This window comes from Petromyzon marinus, chromosome 28, assembly GCF_048934315.1.
Source record: "Petromyzon marinus isolate PM22_M1 ecotype Great Lakes invasive population chromosome 28, UKy_Petmar_22M1.pri1.0, whole genome shotgun sequence".
Taxonomy (NCBI): Eukaryota; Metazoa; Chordata; class Hyperoartia; order Petromyzontiformes; family Petromyzontidae; genus Petromyzon; species Petromyzon marinus.
In genome coordinates, this window is record NC_133694.1 from 489,603 (window position 1) to 510,423 (window position 20,821).

The following is a 20,821-nucleotide window of genomic DNA, read 5'->3' on the forward strand; positions in this document are numbered from 1 at the left end:
GGTTCGATTCAACACAGTACATAAAATTCGTGAACTGATCCCATCTGTGAAGGATGTGATCCCTGACATGCAATAACCTGGCGTCTACAAACTAAGCTGTGTCTGTGGCAGTAGTTACATTTGGGAAACTAAGCGACATGTCTCGGACCGTGTCCGTGAACACAAAGCAGAACTGAAACATGGTAGGACCAATACCTCGGCCGTGGCTGATCATTGTTTTAACGCTATGGGATCACATGATTTTTCCAAGACGAAAGTACTATGCAAAGCCATTGGCTATCATCAAAGTTTTTTCCATGAAGCCATCCAGATATATAAACACAGACACAACTTCAACCGAGAAGATGGGTATAAATTGAGCAATCATTGGAAAGACGTGATTAACCAGGTAAAGTCTTAACCTGCTGTGATGTTTGCATGCTTCTTGCCAATGTTAGCTGACTCTCCGAGTTGCGTTACTAGGTTGGATGTCTTTGTATTGACAGGCTGGATGTCTTACTCGATCTGCCGCCGAAGCATCATTGACATGCTAATCTCTCACAATACAATGGGCACTTCCACAGCCTCAGGGAGACCATTTCTAGCCCTGCCCTCTTACCCTGAGGGGACTTCCATCTCAGGCCTATACAAGACCTTGTTTCAGTAGATTTCTCTCTCTCTCACCTGAAGACGAAACGTCGTGATCTGTAATTTTTTCTATCTACGTGACTTTACCGAAAGACCCAAAGAGTATAATAATGTATAATTATAATTTTCAATCCACTACTCGGTGAAGGCTTTCCCATTCCTTATGGCCATGGGGGTTGTTTCACCATCATCACGTTGGCCAGTGTGGGCTGGTGAAGGACGTGCACCCAGGACCAGTACAGATATGGCTCTCCACAGATGTTAGCCCAAGCCATGAATCAAACTCAAGTTCGCTGTGTTCATAGCGCATTGCTCGAACCACTGTGCCACAGTACCCAATGTCATTGGTCACACGCGAGCTATTGGCAGGTGTGCGAGTGCTCTCCGATGGAACACCTCCTGTTAATCCAGTGGCGTTGGATACAGAGTGCGTGAGATGGAAGGGCTGTGGAGGACGAGGCTGGTGATCATGATGATGGATGTGACACTGTAGTATTCGCTATTTCAGGGACAATTTATGGGAATGTTCAAAGGTTTGTCAATGTACACCCCTACATCACGGTGTAAACACAGTAGTTCATTGACATCAGTGTGTGTTTATCTAATCATCATCAGCCATTTGTCTATCAACTGCTGAAAGGCCTCCCCATGGCCCTGTGACGCCGCAATCCATCTCACTGCTTGCACACAAGCGGATCTCAGCGCTCCATCTCCACCGTGGGCCGCCTCTCTCTCCCGTGCATTCTCAGATTCCTGCCATTCCGTCACCAGTCTCGTCCATCGTCTGTCCTAGCCACGGTGCATCCTGCCCAAGCCCGTGCTCTCCTTCACATTCAGTACGATCGCTCCAATTTAATAGCAATCACATTAATGGAGCGCTGCTGTCATTAGTGCTTACAGCTCTTAAGCCCTTACAAGATAAAGATTATGAGTGGAGCATGGGGTCCATCTGTGACCTGCTCTCAAATGTTCCCAAATTTTCACATCTCACTTTAACTGAGTCGTGTTTGTTGCCTGATCCCCGTGTCTTTATTTTTGTCTCAGTGTAATTCCGAGCATGCAAATATCCCTGCTTCAACTTGTCACAATTGTTGAACTTGTGTATAACCTTAACGTTGTCCACGTGTTTGATTCGTTAGATCGTAGTGGGTAAAACACAGTGATTGAAAATGTTCTTCTTGAGGTACTGTGGTATGTGACATCTTTATGAAATGTCCTTTTCTAAAATCACTGCGAGCTGCTCTGTGTGACTTTTATTCATCATTTTGTTCCTGATCCTTCCTCAGTCATTGCCCACGGTGTCCATACCCTGCTGTATTTGACAGATATGTCCCTCTTATAATTGTTTTGTTTAGCAAATTGTTTTGTTTAGCAAACGTGTACACTCACCCGGAATGATCTTAACTTAACTGGATTAATCTTCGGAATGTTTTAAAATAAATGGAGATGAACAACACGAAAACAAATCAAGACATATCCAGTACCTGTGACTGCGGTGCTGTTGCTGCTGTGTACAAGGGGAGTATTCGTCGGCTGTGCCATGGCTGATGAAGCTGATGGCACTGCTGCCGCTGTGGTAGCTGTGGATTCAGCAGCTGTTGTAGACGGAAGCGATGGCAAAGCGGAGGACGCGGCTGTAGTTAGCACAGCTGTTACAAGTGCTGATGATGACGGCGATGGAGTTGACACAGCTGTAATTGGTGCTGCTGTTGCACGTGTTGATGATGTTGGCAATAGAGTTGACACAATTGTAGCTGTGGATGGGGTAGCTGTCATTTGCATAGCTGTTGCACGTGGTGATGATGTTGGCAATGGAGTTGACACAGCTGTAGCTGTGGATGGGGTAGATGTTGTTTGCACAGCTGTTACACGTGGTGATGATGTTGGCAATGGAGCTGACACAGCTGTAGCTGTGGATGGGGTAGCTGATGTTTGCACAGCTGTTACACGTGGTGATGATGTTGGCAATGGAGTTGACACAGCTGTAGCTGTGGATGGGGTAGCTGATGTTTGCACAGCTGTTACACGTGGTGATGATGCTGGCAATGGAGTTGACACAGCTGTAGCTGCGAATGAGGCAGCTGTAGTTTGCGTAGCTGTAGCTTGGGCAGTTGTTGCAGGTGATGCCAATGATACTAAAATGATAGCGTAATAAAACAGTACTCACAGTTAGTCTATGCAAGTGTTACATTGAAAATTGTTTTAATACTTTATAGTTTCAGATAATTGGTCAAATTCATAGCTAAAAACAATGTAATAATCATACCTGGTGATGTTATATCTTCCGTAGGGGTAGGACTAGGTTCATCTGGAGTTGATACAATTGTAGCTATGGATTGTGCAGCTGCAGTTAGTGCTGCTGTTACACGTGGTGATGATGACGGCGATGGAGTTGACACAGCTGTAGCTGTGGATGGGGTAGCTGTTGTTTGCACAGCTGTTACACGTGGTGATGATATTGGCAATGGAGTTGACACAGCTGTAGCTGTGGATTGTGCAGCTGTATGTAGTGCTGCTGTTACAGGTGGTGATGATGTTGGCAATAGAGTTGACATAGATGTAGCTGTGGATGGGGTAGCTGTTGTTTGCAAAGCTGTTACACATGGTGATGATGTTGGCAATGGAGTTGACACTGCTGTAGCTGCGAATGAGGCAGCTGTAGTTTGTGTAGCTGTAGCTTGGGCAGTTGTTGCAGGTGATGATGCCAATGATACTAAAATGATAGCGTAATGAAACAGTACTCACAGTTAGTCTATGCAAGTGTTACATTGAAAATTGTTTTAAAACCTTATAGTTTCAGATAATTGGTCAAATTCATGGATAAAAACAACGTGATAATCATACCTGGTGATGTTAAATCTTCCGTAGGGGTAGAACTAGGTTCATCTGTAGGTAATGTTGTGAAGTCTGTGTTTGTTGGTTCTAGGGAAACATTGAAAATTGTTTGAATACTTTATAGTTTCAGATAATTGATCAAATTCATGGATAAAAACTAGGTGATAATCATACCTGTTGATGATATTATATATTCTGTAGGAGTAGATTCAGGTTCATCTGGAGGTGATGTTGGGAACTCTGTGATTGTCGGTTCTGAGGAAAGATTTATCCTTATTTTAATATCTTATACGTTCAGATAATGTAAAATGTATGGATGAAAACAACTTTATAATCATACTCTTTGGTTCTATTCGGTAAAGTCACGTAGGTAAAAATAAAATAAAATTCATGACGTTTCGACCACAACACAAGTGGCCTTCATCAGGTGAAGGGACCGGACTGTCCAAAGGACAGCGTTGGAGTGAAGACAGCCAAGCCCAGGTCGCGTCCTTTAAGCTGTGTGGGAAGAAAACAAAAAACGCCTTGACAAAGGAATTAGCTTAAAATGATGTACTGGACCGGCACGGTGGGGGGAGTTTACATAATGTTGGTGTGAAGGGAAATAAGCTGCTGTGAAAGTTTGGGATACCACTACTTGAATAAATATACTGTACCATTGAAAATTAGTTTAATGTTTGGTTTGATTTAGAACATCTTTCCAATGATTGCTTAATTTGAAACCATCCTCTCGGGTGAAATTGTGTCTGTGTTTGTAAATCTGAATTGCCTTGTGGACAAATCTCTGATAAAAACCCGTGGGTTTGCAGAGAACCTTGGTATCGGAGAAAACTATATCGTGATCACCCACAGCGTTGTAACAGTGATCAGCTACGGCAGAAGAATTCGTTCTGCCGTGTTTCAAATCTGATTTGTGCTCGCGAATTCGGTCAGAGACATGTCGTTACGTCTCCCCGATGTAGCAGTCACCACAGGTACAGCTCAATTTGTAAGCCCCGGGGTACTGTAAGTCAGGAACGACATCCTTCAAGGATGGGATCAGGTCACGGATTTTGTGTACTGTATTGAACCGGACCAGGATCTTGTGTTTGTTTAGAATTTTGGAGATCTTTTTAGTAACGCCTGCTATATATGGTAGTGTGATGGTTTTGACCGGAGTATCAAGTGGTTGTTTCTGTATGGAGGGAGAAACAGCTTGGCGGATGGTATGGTCAGAGATTAAAGATAGGCTGGCCTTAAACATAATCTGTTTATGGATAAGACTACTCCGTTTTGAACTCGATACTTTAGACAAGCCTCTCCTACAAGCTCATTTAACGCTAACACAAAAAATGTCACCTTCTGATTGGAACCACGTAGACAACATGACTGCTTCCTCTGCTGATTCACTTTCAGTCAAATACAAAGCTAACCTGATTTCTAAATTCAACCACCTATCGAAGAAGAACCCAGTACAACGTCTTTGACCATAGAGACCAAATGAGCTGAGTTAAGTACTGCTGAGGAGGTCTTGCCAGTGAAAGGTAGCAAGGTATCTGACAGAAAACGTGGTAGCTTATAGGTATGGGAGTTGATCGTGGATACGATGGGTCGTAGTGGAGTGCCTTCTTTATGAATCTTGGGGAGATCATAGAATCTAGGGGGTCTTGCAGCAGAAGGTTTTAAGGAGGGACGTTTAGTTGGTTCGATTAGGGAGGTCGAACTTGTGATGATCTTGTTGGTTTTTATAGTTAGGCTATTAGTAGGGTCATTTTTTTAATTTTGAGTAACTTCCATCGTTGAGTAGGTTCTGGATTTTGTTGTTGTACGAATCTTTATCCAAAATTACAGTAGCGTTGCCTTTGTTGGCTGAGAGCATGACTATATCACTTCTGTTTTTTAAATTCGCGAGATCAGAGCGTTCATTTTTGCTGATGTTGCTAATGGGTTTCTTAGCATTCTTAAGAATAGTGGCTATTTCAGCTCTCGCAACGTCTGCTTGGATGTGTCCTACGCCTTTAAGGGCCACATCGACCTGAGAGATGATATAATCTACAGGAATATGTTTCGGGGTGACAGCAAAATGTAGCCCTCTAGCCAGTACTGTTTTCAGATTGTCCGAAATCGGGGTGCTACTCTGATTAATGACGATTTTGGTAACGTCTAGTTGTGTTATATGTGGGACTGGGTTCTTCATCGATAGGTGGTTGAATTCATAAATCAGGTTAACTTTGTATTTGACTGAAAGTTAATCGGCAGAAGAAGCAGTCATGTTGTCTACGTGGTTCCAATCAGAAGGTGACATTTTTTGTGTTAGCGTTAAATGAGCTTGTAGGAGAGTCCTGTCTAAAGTATCGAGTTCAAAACGGAGTAGCCTTATCCATAAACAGATTATGTTTAAGGCCAGCCTATCTTTAATCTCTGACCGTACCATCCGCCAAGCTGTGTCTCCCTCCATACAGAAACAACCACTTGATACTCCGGTCAAAACCATCACATTACCATATATAGCAGGCATTACTAAAAAGATCTCCAAAATTCTAAACAAACACAAGATCATGGTCTGGTTCAATACAGTACACAAAATCCGTGACCTGATCCCATCCGTAAAGGATGTCGTTCCTGACTTACAGTACCCCGGGGTTTACAAATTGAGCTGCACCTGTGGTTACTGCTATATCGGGGAGACGAAACGACATGTCTCTGACTGAATTCGCGAGCACAAATCAGATTTGAAACATGGCAGAACACATTATTCTGCCGTAGCTGATCACTGTTACAACGCTGTGGGTGATCACGATATAGTTTTCTCCGATACCAAGGTTCTCTGCAAACCCACGGGTTTTTATCAGAGATTTGTCCACGAGGCAATTCAGCTTTACAAACACAGACACAATTTCAACCAAGAGGATGGTTTCAAATTAAGCAATCATTGGAAAGATGTTCTAAATCAAACCAAACATTAAACTAATTTTCAATGGTACAGTATATTTATTCAAGTAGTGGTATCCCAAACTTTCACAGCAGCTTATTTCCCTTCACACCAACATTATGTAAACTCCCGCCCCACCCCCACCGTGCCGGTCCAGTACATCATTTTATGCTAATTTCTTTGTCAAGGCGTTTTTTGTTTTCTTCGCAGACAGCTTAAAGGAAGCGACCTGGGCTTGGCTGTCTTCACTCCAACGCAGTCCTCTGGACAGTCTGGTCCCTTCACCTGATGAAGGCCACTTGTGTTGTGGCCGAAACGTCATGATTTTTTTTATTGATTTGATTTTTACCTACGTGACTTTACCGAATAGAACCAAAGAGTATGGATCCTTGCAGTCACGAAAGCTTCAAATCTAGAATTTATAATCATACCTGGTGATGTTACATCTTTCATAGGGGTAGGACTAGGTTCATCTGTAGGTAATGTTGTGAAGTCTGTATTTGTTGGTTCTAGGAAAACATTGAAAATATTTTAATACCTTATAGTTTCAGATAATTGTTGAAATGTACGGATAAAACAATGTGATAATCATACCTGGTGATGTTATATCTTCCGTAGGTGTAGGACTCGGTATATCTGTAGGTAATGTTGAGAAGTCTGTATATGTTGGTTCTAGGGAAACATTGAAAATTGTTTTAATACTTTGAAGTTTCAGATAATTGGTCAAATTCATGGATAAAAACTATGTGATAAACATACCTGCTGATGTTACATCTTCTGTAGGGGTAGGACTAGGTTCATCTGTAGGTAATGTTGTGAAGTCTGCATTTGTTGGTTCTAGGGAAACATTGAAAATTGTTTAAATACTTTATAGTTTCAGATAATTTGTGAAATTCATGGATAAAAACTACGTGATAATCATACCTGCTGATGTTACATCTTCCGTAGGGGTAGGACGAGGTTCATCTGTAGGTGATGTTGTGAAGTCTGTATTTGCTGGTTCTAGGAAAACATTAAAAATTGTTTTAATACTTTATAGTTTCAGATAATTGGTGAAATTCATGGATAAAAACTACGTGATAATCATACCTGGTGATGTTACATCTTCCGTAGGGGTACGACTAGGTTCATCTGTAGGTAATGTTGTGAAGTCTGTATATGTTGGTTCTAGGAAAACATTGAAGATTGTTTTAATACTTTATAGTTTCAGATAATTGGTCAAATTCATGGATAAAAACTACGGGATAATCATACCTGCGGATGTTATATCTTCCGTAGGGGTAGGACTAGGTTCATCTGTAGGTAATGTTGTGACGTCTGTATTTGTTGGTTCTAGGAAAACATTGAAAATTATTTTAATACCTTATAGTTTCAGATAATTGGTGAAATTCACAGATAAAACAACGTGATAATCATACCTGGTGATGTTACATCTTCCGTAGGGGTAGGACTAGGTACATCTGTAGGTAATGTTGTGAAGTCTGTATTTGTTGGTTCTAGGAAAACATTGAAGATTGTTTGAACACTTTATAGTTTCAGATAATTTGTCAAATTAATGGATAAACGCAATGTGATAATCATACGTGTTGATGATATTATATGTCCTGTAGGCGTAGATTCAGGTTCATCTGCAGGTGATGTTGGGAACTGTGTGATTGTTTGTTCTAAGGAAACAATTACCATTATTTTACTATCTTATACGTTCAGATAATGTAAAATGTATGGATGAAAACAACTTTATAATCATACCTGGTAATGTTATATCTTCTGTAGGGGTAGGACTAGATTCATCTGTAGGTAATGTTGTGAAGTCCGTATTTGTTGGTTCTAGGAAAACATTGAAAATTATTTTAATACTTTATAGTTTCAGATAATTGGTCAAATTCATGAATAAAAACTACGTGATAATCATACCTGTTGATGTTACATCTTCCGTAGGGGTAGGACTAGGTTCATCTGTAGGTAATGTCGTGAAGTCTGTATTTGTTTGTTCTAGGAAAACATTGAAAATTATTTCAATACCTTATAGTTTCAGCTAATTGGTGAAATTCATGGATAAAAACAACGTGATAATCATACCTGGTGATGTTATATCTTCCATAGGGGTAGGACTAGGTTCATCTGTAGGTAATGTTGTGAAGTCTGTATTTGTTGGTTCTAGGAAAACATTGAAGATTGTTTGAATACTTTATAGTTTCAGATAATTTGTCAAATTAATGGATACACGCAATGTGATAATCATACGTGTTGATGATATTATATGTTCTGTAGGAGTAGATTCAGGTTCATCTGGAGGTGATGTTGGGAACTCTGTGATTGTTTGTTCTAAGGAAACAATTACCATTATTTAACTATTTTATACGTTCAGATAATGTAAAATGTATGGATGAAAACAACTTTATAATCATACCTGGTAATGTTATATCTTCTGTAGGGGTAGGACTAGGTTTATCTGTAGGTAATGTTGAGAAGTCTGTATTTGTTGGTTCTAGGGAAACATTGAAAATAGTTTTAATACTTTATAGTTTCAGATAATTGGTAAAATTCATGGATAAAAATTACGTGATAATCATACCTGGAGATGTTACATCTTCTGTAGGGGTAGGACTTGGTTCATCTGTAGGTAATGTTGTGAAGTCCGTATTTGTTGGTTCTAGGAAAACATTGAAGATTGTTTTAATACTTTATAGTTTCAGATAATTGGTCAAATTCATGAATAAAAACTACGTGATAATCATACCTGTTGATGTTACATCTTCCGTAGGGGTAGGACTAGGTTCATCTGTAGGTAATGTTGTGAAGTCCGTATTTGTTGGTTCTAAGAAAACATTGAAGATTGTTTTAATACTTTATAGTTTCAGATAATTGGTCAAATTCATGGATAAAAACTACGGGATAATCATACCTGCGGATGTTATATCTTCCGTAGGGGTAGGACTAGGTTCATCTGTAGGTAATGTTGTGAAGTCTGTATTTGTTGGTTCTAGGAAAACATTGAAAATTATTTTAATACCTTATAGTTTCAGATAATTGGTGAAATTCACAGAAAAAACAAGTGATAATCATACCTGGTGATGTTATATCTTCCGTAGGGGTAGGACTAGGTTCATCTGTAGGTAATGTTGTGAAGTCCATATTTGTTGGTTCTAGGAAAACATTGAAGATTGTTTTAATATTTCGATTTAAAGCTTTAACATAGCCATTTCTGTGACCAGTCACAAGCTAATCACTCAGCTATTTCAATGCTAAATTCAATGCTAATTCCTTTGTCAAGGCGCTTTGTTTCTTCTCACACAGCTTAAAGGTCGCGATCTGAGCGTGGCTTTGTTCACTCCAGCGCTGTCCTCCAGACAGTCTCGTCCCTTCACCTGATGAAGGCCGCTTGTGTTGTGGCCGAAACGTCGTGAGAATTTTATTGCGTTATTTTATTTTATCAATTTATTATTTTATTTTCATTCTACGTGACTTTACCGAAAGAACCAAAGAAGATTGTTTTAATACTTTCTAGTTTCAGATAATTGTTCAAATTCATGGATAAAAACTACGGGATAATCATACCTGCTGATGTTACATCTTCCGTAGGGGTAGGACTAGGTTCATCTGTAGGTAATGTTGTGAAGTCTGTATTTGTTGGTTCTAGGAAAACATTGAAAATTGTTTGAATACTTTATAGTTTCAGATAATTGGTGAAATTAATGGATAAAAGGAATGTGATAATCATACGTGTTGATGATATTATATGTTCTGTAGGAGTAGATTCAGGTTCATCTGGAGGTGATGTTGGGAACTCTGTGATTGTTTGTTCTAAGGAAACAATTACCATTATTTTACTATCTTATACGTTCAGAAAATGTAAAATGTATGGATGAAAACAACTTCCTAATCATACCTGGTAATGTTATATCTTCTGTAGGGGTAGGATTAGGTTCATCTGTAGGTAATGTTGTGAAGTCTGTGTCTGATGGTTCTAGGGAAACATTGAAGATTGTTTTAATACTTTATAGTTTCAGATAATTGGTCAAATTCATGGATAAAAACTACGGGATAATCATACCTGCTGATGTTACATCTTCCGTAGGGGTAGGACTAGGTTCATCTGTAGGTAATGTTGTGAAGTCCGTATTTGTTGGTTCTAGGAAAACATTGAAAATTATTTTAATACTTTTTAGTTTCAGATAATTGGTGAAATTCATGGATAAAACAATGTGATAATCATACCTGGTGATGTTATATCTTCCGTAGGAGTAGGACTAGGTTCATCTGTAGGTAATGTTGTGAAGTCTGTATATGTTGGTTCTAGGGAAACATTGAAAATAGTTTTAATACTTTATAGTTTCAGAAAAATGGTCAAATTCATGGATAAAAACTAAGTGATAATCATACCTGGTGATGTTATATCTTCCGAAGGGGTAGGACTTGGTTCATTTGTAGGTAATGTTGTGAAGTCTGTATTTGTTGGTTCTAGGAAAACATTGAAGATTGTTTTAATATTTCGATTTAAAGCTTTAACATAGCCATTTCTGTAACCAGTCACAAGCTAATCACTCAGCTATTTCAATGCTAAATTCAATGCTAATTCCTTTGTCAAGGCGCTTTGTTTCTTCTCACACAGCTTAAAGTTCGCGATCTGAGCGTGGCTTTGTTCGCTCCAGCGCTGTCCTCCAGTCAGTCTCGTCCCTTCACCTGATGAAGGCCGCTTGTGTTGTGGCCGAAATGTCGTGAGAATTTTATTGCGTTATTTTATTTTATCAATTTATTATTTTATTTTCATTCTACGTGACTTTACCGAAATAACCAAAGAAGATTGTTTTAATACTTTATAGTTTCAGATAATTGTTCAAATTCATGGATAAAAACTACGGGATAATCATACCTGCTGATGTTACATCTTCCGTAGGGGTAGGACTAGGTTCATCTGTAGGTAATGTTGTGAAGTCTGTATTTGTTGGTTCTAGGAAAACATTGAAAATTGTTTGAATACTTTATAGTTTCAGATAATTGGTGAAATTAATGGATAAAAGCAATGTGATAATCATACGTGTTGATGATATTATATGTTCTGTAGGAGTAGATTCAGGTTCATCTGGAGGTGATGTTGGGAACTCTGTGATTGTTTGTTCTAAGGAAACAATTACCATTATTTTACTATCTTATACGTTCAGAAAATGTAAAATGTATGGATGAAAACAACTTCCTAATCATACCTGGTAATGTTATATCTTCTGTAGGGGTAGGATTAGGTTCATCTGTAGGTGATGTTGTGAAGTCTGTGTCTGATGGTTCTAGGGAAACATTGAAGATTGTTTTAATACTTTATAGTTTCAGATAATTGGTCAAATTCATGGATAAAAACTACGGGATAATCATACCTGCTGATGTTACATCTTCCGTAGGGGTAGGACTAGGTTCATCTGTAGGTAATGTTGTGAAGTCCGTATTTGTTGGTTCTAGGAAAACATTGAAAATTATTTTAATACTTTTTAGTTTCAGATAATTGGTGAAATTCATGGATAAAACAATGTGATAATCATACCTGGTGATGTTATATCTTCCGTAGGAGTAGGACTAGGTTCATCTGTAGGTAATGTTGTGAAGTCCGTATTTGTTGGTTCTAGGAAAACATTGAAAATTGTTTGAATACTTTATAGTTTCAGATAATTGGTGAAATTAATGGATAAAAGCAATGTGATAATCATACGTGTTGATGATATTATATGTTCTGTAGGAGTAGATTCAGGTTCATCTGGAGGTGATGTTGGGAACTCTGTGATTGTTTGTTCTAAGGAAACAATTAGAATTATTTTACTATCTTATACGTTCAGAAAATGTAAAATGTATGGATGAAAACAACTTCCTAATCATACCTGGTAATGTTATATCTTCTGTAGGGGTAGGATTAGGTTCATCTGTAGGTAATGTTGGGAAGTCTGTGTCTGGTGGTTCTAGGGAAACAGTGAAAATTATTGAAATATCTTATATGTTCGGGTAGTTTCTCAAATGTATTAAGAATTCAAATATTATAATCATACCTGGTGATGTTACATCTTCCGAAGGGGTAGGACTTGGTTCATCTGTAGGTAATGTTGTGAAGTCTGTATATGTTGGTTCTAGGGAAACATTGAAAATAGTTTTAATACTTTATAGTTTCAAATAAATGGTCAAATTCATGGATAAAAACTAAGTGATAATCATACCTGGTGATGTTATATCTTCCGAAGGGGTAGGACTTGGTTCATCTGTAGGTAATGTTGTGAAGTCTGTATTTGTTGGTTCTAGGAAAACATTGAAGATTGTTTTAATATTTCGATTTAAAGCTTTAACATAGCCATTTCTGTGACCAGTCACAAGCTAATCACTCAGCTATTTCAATGCTAAATTCAATGCTAATTCCTTTCTCAAGGCGCTTTGTTTCTTCTCACACAGCTTAAAGGTCGCGATCTGAGCGTGGCTTTGTTCACTCCAGCGCTGTCCTCCAGACAGTCTCGTCCCTTCACCTGATGAAGGCCGCTTGTGTTGTGGCCGAAACGTCGTGAGAATTTTATTGCGTTATTTTATTTTATCAATTTATTATTTTATTCTCATTCTACGTGACTTTACCGAAAGAACCAAAGAAGATTGTTTTAATACTTTATAGTTTCATATAATTGTTCAAATTCATGGATAAAAACTACGGGATAATCATACCTGCTGATGTTACATCTTCCGTAGGGGTAGGACTAGGTTCATCTGTAGGTAATGTTGTGAAGTCTGTATTTGTTGGTTCTAGGAAAACATTGAAAATTGTTTGAATACTTTATAGTTTCAGATAATTGGTGAAATTAATGGATAAAAGCAATGTGATAATCATACGTGTTGATGATATTATATGTTCTGTAGGAGTAGATTCAGGTTCATCTGGAGGTGATGTTGGGAACTCTGTGATTGTTTGTTCTAAGGAAACAATTACCATTATTTTACTATCTTATACGTTCAGAAAATGTAAAATGTATGGATGAAAACAACTTCCTAATCATACCTGGTAATGTTATATCTTCTGTAGGGGTAGGATTAGGTTCATCTGTAGGTAATGTTGTGAAGTCTGTGTCTGATGGTTCTAGGGAAACATTGAAGATTGTTTTAATACTTTATAGTTTCAGATAATTGGTCAAATTCATGGATAAAAACTACGGGATAATCATACCTGCTGATGTTACATCTTCCGTAGGGGTAGGACTAGGTTCATTTGTAGGTAATGTTGTGAAGTCTGTATTTGTTGGTTCTAGGAAAACATTGAAAATTGTTTGAATACTTTATAGTTTCAGATAATTGGTGAAATTAATGGATAAAAGCAATGTGATAATCATACGTGTTGATGATATTATATGTTCTGTAGGAGTAGATTCAGGTTCATCTGGAGGTGATGTTGGGAACTCTGTGATTGTTTGTTCTAAGGAAACAATTACCATTATTTTACTATCTTATACGTTCAGAAAATGTAAAATGTATGGATGAAAACAACTTCCTAATCATACCTGGTAATGTTATATCTTCTGTAGGGGTAGGATTAGGTTCATCTGTAGGTAATGTTGGGAAGTCTGTGTCTGATGGTTCTAGGGAAACAGTGAAAATTGTTTTAATACTTTATAGTTTCTGATAATTGGTCAAATTCATGGATAAAAACAATGTGATAATCATACCTGGTGATGTTATATCTTCTGTAGGGGTAGGACCAGGTTCATCTGTAGGTGATGTTGGGAAGTCTGTGTCTGATGGTTCTAGGGAAACAGTGAAAATTATTGAAATATCTTATATGTTCGGGTAGTTTCTCAAATGTATTAAGAATTCAAATATTATAATCATACCTGGTGATGTTACATCTTCCGAAGGGGTAGGACTTGGTTCATCTGTAGGTAATGTTGTGAAGTCTGTATATGTTGGTTCTAGGGAAACATTGAAAATAGTTTTAATACTTTATAGTTTCAGATAAATGGTCAAATTCATGGATAAAAACTAAGTGATAATCATACCTGGTGATGTTATATCTTCCGAAGGGGTAGGACTTGGTTCATCTGTAGGTAATGTTGTGAAGTCTGTATTTGTTGGTTCTAGGAAAACATTGAAGATTGTTTTAATATTTCGATTTAAAGCTTTAACATAGCCATTTCTGTGACCAGTCACAAGCTAATCACTCAGCTATTTCAATGCTAAATTCAATGCTAATTCCTTTGTCAAGGCGCTTTGTTTCTTCTCACACAGCTTAAAGGTCGCGATCTGAGCGTGGCTTTGTTCACTCCAGCGCTGTCCTCCAGACAATCTCGTCCCTTCACCTGATGAAGGCCGCTTGTGTTGTGGCCGAAACGTCGTGAGAATTTTATTGCGTTATTTTATTTTATCAATTTATTATTTTATTTTCATTCTACGTGACTTTACCGAAAGAACCAAAGAAGATTGTTTTAATACTTTCTAGTTTCAGATAATTGTTCAAATTCATGGATAAAAACTACGGGATAATCATACCTGCTGATGTTACATCTTCCGTAGGGGTAGGACTAGGTTCATCTGTAGGTAATGTTGTGAAGTCTGTATTTGTTGGTTCTAGGAAAACATTGAAAATTGTTTTAATACTTTATAGTTTCAGATAATTGGTGAAATTAATGGATAAAAGCAATGTGATAATCATACATGTTGATGATATTATATGTTCTGTAGGAGTAGATTCAGGTTCATCTGGAGGTGATGTTGGGAACTCTGTGATTGTTTGTTCTAAGGAAACAATTACCATTATTTTACTATCTTATACGTTCAGAAAATGTAAAATGTATGGATGAAAACAACTTCCTAATCATACCTGGTAATGTTATATCTTCTGTAGGGGTAGGATTAGGTTCATCTGTAGGTGATGTTGTGAAGTCTGTGTCTGATGGTTCTAGGGAAACATTGAAGATTGTTTTAATACTTTATAGTTTCAGATAATTGGTCAAATTCATGGATAAAAACTACGTGATAATCATACCTAGTGATGTTATATCTTCTGTAGGGGTAGGACCAGGTTCATCTGTAGGTGATGTTGGGAAGTCTGTGTCTGATGGTTCTAGGGAAACAGTGAAAATTATTGAAATATCTTATATGTTCGGGTAGTTTTTCAAATGTATTAAGAATTCAAATATTATAATCATACCTGGTGATGATATTAATTCTTCTGGAGGCGTAGGACTAGGTTCATCTGTAGGTAATGTTGTGAAGTCTGTATTTGTTGGTTCTAGGGAAACATTGAAAATAGTTTTCATACTTTATAGTCTCAGATAAATGGTCAAATACACGGACAAAAACTAAGTGATATTCATACCTGGTGATGTTATATCTTCTGTAGGGGTAGGACTAGGTTCATCTGTAGGTAATGTTGTGAAGTCTGTATTTGTTGGTTCTAGGAAAACGTTGAAAATTGTTTTAACAGCTTATAGTTTCAGATAATTGGTGAAATGCATGGATAAAGCAATTTGATAATCATACCTGCTGATGATATTATATGTTCTGTAGGAGTAGATTCAGGTTCATCTGGAGGTGATGTTGGGAACTCTGTGTCTGATGGTTCTAGGGAAACATTGAAAATTATTGAAATGTTTAAAATGTTTGGATAGTTTATCAAGTGTGTAGTGACATCGGGGGGATGTCACTGTATGGTGCCGGCCCAGAAGGGCTGTGCTGTTCGATGTTCCTACATCGTGGACAGCACCGTGTGAGTGGCTATGTGTAATACCGGCCCTAGCGGGCCTTGGTGAGCACTGGGATAGTGCAGGCACCACGCGCAGTGTGTGGTGGGGAATCCCAAGAGTAGGATTGGGTGAGTGTCAGCCCAGGGGCAGGGTTGCCCCGGGCCATGGCCCTCTGGTTGACCCCGTAGACACGTGATCCAGAGTGTCCACACAAGGGGCCCCAGGTGGGGAGGCTAGTGGGTGATCACGTGTCCGGAGAGACCTCTTGAGAGGGATTGAGAGGGAACGAGAATGCTCGAGAAGGCGGACGGGGCCGAGGGCAGAGCGGACCTGACCGTAGGGGGATATAAGGTGGGTCCCTTCTACAAGTTGGAAGCTCAACACCTACAAGCGGGAAGCTCTACGTAAGCTGGAAGCTCTTCGTCTTATGAGGCAACCACGTGGTCGGAGACCCGAGTGAGGGTCCGACCCTTCGTAGCAGTAACCCCTCTGTATAGCGTAGTTAGCTGTGTGGTCACCACCCTAGGCTGTATCGGGTAAAGAGGCCGTTATCCCTTTGTGTTACGGTGTTACAATAAATGTGTTGCCTCTAAAAGAAACAACGTCTGCAACTCAGTTGGACTCACTACACATGCATTAATAATAAAAACGTGATAATCATACCTGGTGATGACGTTAATTCTTCTGTAGGAGTAGGACTAGCATCATCTGTAGGTAATGTTGTGAAGTCTGTATTTGTTGGTTCTAGGGAAACATTGAATATTCTTTTTTACATCTTATACGTTCAGATAATTTGAGGGCTTCACTATTCTGGCAAATTGCCCGATGATGCTGGATGTAATTACCAGCAAAACGTCGTACTAAAAAATTGTAAATGTTGTGGATTTACTCTTCAACACACCGGTGGGCTAAAGTAGTGAACTATTTGTCTTTTGTCAACGTGACACCTTTTTTACTGATTGGCCATGTCGGGTGGTGGAGGGTTATGACACATTTATAAATAACGCGATCTCACCCAAAAACGTTTATTATGAATAATATTGGTCGCGAAAGCCTACGTGTTCAGATAGTTTATCAAATGTATTATGAATAAAAATATGATAATCATACCTGGTGATGATGTGAATTCTTCTGTAGGAGTAGGACTAGGTTCATCTGTAGGTAATGTTGTGAAGTCTGTATTTGTTGATTCTAGGGAAACATTTAAACTTGTTTTAATACTTTATAGTTTCAGATAATTGGTCAAATTCATGGATAAAAACTACGTGATAATCATACCTGTTGATGATATTATATCTTCTGTAGGAGTAGATTCAGGTTCATCTGGAGGTGATGTTGGGAACTCTGTGTTTGTTGGTTCTGAAGAAACATTTACCATTATTTTAACATCTGATATGTTCAGATAGTTGATCAAATTAAGTAACAATAACATGATAATAATACCTGGTGATGATGGTAAATCTTCTGAGGAGGTAGGGTCAGGTTCATCTGTAGGTAATGTTGGAACATCTTTGTCTGTTGGTTCGAAGGAAACACGGAACATTGTTTACATTGTATACATTTGGAACGTTGGGAGGTATCTTTCTGTTGGTTCTGAGCATTTATCCATTTTGTTTTTTTTATATATCTTAAAAGTTGAGATAGTAGTTTGAAGTTCTTAAGATTGAGTAAATTATAATGTTGTGTCATATATAGAGGTAGGACTAGGTTCATCTGTAGGTAATATTGTGAAGTCTGTGTTTGTTGGTTCCGGGGAACATTGGAAAATGATTCAAATATTTTATGCGTTCAGATAGTTGATCAATGTATTATGAATAACATGATACTCATATCTGGTGATGATATTAAATCGTCTGTGGGAGTAGGACCAGGTTCATCAGTAGGTAATGTTGGGGCATCTGTGTCTGTTGGTTCTAGGGAAACATTTAAAATTATTTTTACATCTTATATGTTCGGACAGTTGGTCTAATTTATTCAAAATACAATATAATCATACCTGGTGATGATGTTATATCTTCTGTAGGGCTTGGACCATGTTCAACTGTTTGTAATGTTGAGAAGTCTGAGTTTGTTGGCTCTAAGGAAACATCTATCTTATCTATATAATATCTTATATAATCTTATCTTCTAATATAATAATACGCCTACTCGCACTGGCGAATCGAACCGTGGAACTATTTGGTTTTGCAGAGCCATCCTCTACCAGCTATAAGTCCTAACGTCAACGCTAGAAGAGTGTGTTGAGAGGGTGTGTACGCGGGTGTGTGTCTGTGTGTGTGGGGAGCGGTAGTGCAGCGGTGAGCGCTAAGCTGCGCTACGAACGTTCGGTTCCCGCACGGCCAACACCAGTGATGATAGCTGAATCGGGCATGGGCCTCCCGTAGGTCTATTCCATCTCAAATGAGTACATGGTGCGTTGTGTAAGCATCGCCACTAGGGAGACAAAGGCGGTCGGGCGTGGTGCTGGCCACCCACCTCCTCGTGTGCCGTGCCGTCCTTCATCGGTACTCGCTAACAGCACTTGCCCCAACAGTCTGTTAAAGGCTCTACGGGGGACTTGTCTTTGTGTGTGCGTGTGAAAGAGTTTCCTGATAAGTAGCACTCTGCTCATCATGAAATCCTCACAGAAGTTCCGCGGATTCCTGCTCGTCAAACAATATCTTCTTATACGTTTTGATGGCCTTGTCAGTGTTTCATTTTTAAAACTGGGATAAACAACCGCTAACTCACAACTTGTTTCAAGTCACTGAAAAAAGTTCCAGTGACTTATCAACCTTCCCCACCCCAATTCCGCATACAGAAGTGCTTAAGATAAAATTTTTCCTGTTGATTTAAGGAAATTAATACGTAGAATAAAATGAGTGCAGAAGTTAACAAATGTTTATTTCCGCAAATGCAGCCACAGGCCAACTAGATTACGTAATTGTTCCTCGTTTATTAAGTGTTAATTAGATATAGAATGTTTTAATTATTAATATATTAATTAACATTGAATATACTCTTTGGTTCTATTCGCTAAAGTCACGTGACTTTACCGAATAGAACCAAAGAGTATGGATCCTTGCAGTCACGAAAGCTTTAAATCTAACATTGAATATGTTTCAATTACTTAGTTTTGTCATATCGTTGACATCGCTCATAATTAGAAAGAGTCTCTCTGAAATGAGTCTGGGTTTTAGAGATATTCCTGTACATCTTCAAGTCGTGTCTTCAAAAGGAAAGGTGTCAGTTTTGTGTCTGTTGGTTCCAGAGAGCAATGCATGGTCAAGTCGCTACCTATTAACTAAATGTTAGTCCACAAAAACAAAAAAATCGGTGGCCCAGAGAATTTGATTGCAGTAGCATTAAGCCAGTTTCGCTGAGATCCTGGGTTCAAATCCAGGCGAATAATCACGATTAAACCGGACTCTTAAGTGTAGTCAGTTGATATGCTCTGCCCAATCACCAATGACTGCACAAAAAAAACTGCTTAAAGTTTGGATTGTTTCTTAATTTGGCTCAATTTCCAGCTTTGAGACAATATCAATTTGACTGTAATTAGCCCCCTGCCGAATCAAATTTTAAAATGTCGCTTGAGGGATTTTTCAGGAAAATTTATTTTAAAAGTCACTTGCTGCGTTCATTCTCTGATACACGGGGATCAGCACTGCTCGGTGAGATTTACGTATGGAATCTGCATCTCACGACACGAAGCGGATATAACATTTGTAATAAATGTGTAGGGGAAAAATACGAACAAAAATAAATTACACATTTAAGTTGATTATTTGCATCAGATTGTTGTGGTAGTGCTGTAAGCAGAATATTTTCGTGTGTTTCCAGACAGGCATTTACAAGTCCATTCGTGAGATTTCATCACACCAGTTTTAGTCACATACATATGAAAAAAAAACAAGCACTATATGCTTATTCACTAACTAAACGTGATAATATTAGTCATGGAACACGTTGGCTGGCCAAGTCTTGTGTACAAACACGAATCACCTACACGTGGTAGCAGACCAGGCAGTCTTTGCCATTGCTCGTGTGGGAACATCCCGAGGTGTGTGCGCACAACCGCACGACACAGTAACGCACAATTTGGATTCAGACATTCAGTCATTGGGCCCTCCACTTGCACATGGGCAAGGGGAATCGCTAGAACGGATGGCCCGGGGGAGGGAGTTCCAGACTGTGGTCATAGCAGAGGAGAATGTGTAACCTCCCAACCGAGTGAATCTTGACTTGGGGGTTTGACATAAAGCCTTGATTGCTGGAGTGGAGAGGGCATGGAGGGGAGAGGATGGATGGGAGTGGTGGGAAAGGCTAATTCCCTGGATGGTTTTGAAGATGGGGGGGCGATCTTGATATTGATCTGAGACTCTCTTTGGAGCCAGGGGAGAGATCGGAGCTTTCAGGGGAGATTGGTCTCGTTGGCGAGTCTGGGTAAGGAGTGGGCAATGTCTAATTCAATTTGCGAGCGTACAAACACACGCTCACCAATTGCCCTGGTATGCCAAATACCAGGGCAACACTCGTTACAAATATGTAATTTACAATTTTGCACACAAAAAACATATAGAGGTGTGGGCGTTGGGATTTCTAAGCGTCGTGGTAGATTTAGTGTTGAGGTTCTTGGATGGAACTACACATAGATGCAATGTATCCTGGCCGTTATAGCGGCAGCTGTCTTCCTAACAACGAGTGTCCCCACCGACGATGAGGTTACATATGTATTCAGGAGAAACGAGTGTGGTGGGTTCTTCACTGTGGAAGA

At 38.9% G+C, this 20,821-nt stretch overlaps 1 protein-coding gene across 1 annotated transcript in view; it reads right to left on the reverse strand.

Annotated features, from left to right (window-relative positions):
• LOC116946843 (uncharacterized) overlaps positions 1–20,821 on the reverse strand; it is a 69,174-nt gene that overhangs the window by 41,779 nt on the left and 6,574 nt on the right. The window contains exons 7-28 of the mRNA XM_076070226.1: positions 17,509–17,580; positions 17,344–17,424; positions 17,176–17,256; positions 16,729–16,809; positions 15,531–15,943; positions 15,201–15,443; positions 14,050–14,947; positions 12,568–13,962; positions 12,238–12,480; positions 10,592–11,984; positions 9,279–10,505; positions 8,949–9,191; positions 8,288–8,861; positions 7,628–8,200; positions 7,463–7,540; positions 7,298–7,375; positions 7,133–7,210; positions 6,968–7,045; positions 6,805–6,882; positions 3,637–3,717; positions 3,472–3,549; positions 2,112–2,222 (exon numbers count right to left, since the gene is read on the reverse strand). Of these exons, the coding sequence (XP_075926341.1) occupies positions 2,112–2,222; positions 3,472–3,549; positions 3,637–3,717; positions 6,805–6,826 (292 nt within the window). The 5' untranslated portion in view covers positions 6,827–6,882; positions 6,968–7,045; positions 7,133–7,210; ... (14 more) ...; positions 17,344–17,424; positions 17,509–17,580. The remainder of the gene's footprint in view (positions 1–2,111; positions 2,223–3,471; positions 3,550–3,636; positions 3,718–6,804; positions 6,883–6,967; positions 7,046–7,132; positions 7,211–7,297; positions 7,376–7,462; positions 7,541–7,627; positions 8,201–8,287; positions 8,862–8,948; positions 9,192–9,278; positions 10,506–10,591; positions 11,985–12,237; positions 12,481–12,567; positions 13,963–14,049; positions 14,948–15,200; positions 15,444–15,530; positions 15,944–16,728; positions 16,810–17,175; positions 17,257–17,343; positions 17,425–17,508; positions 17,581–20,821) is intronic.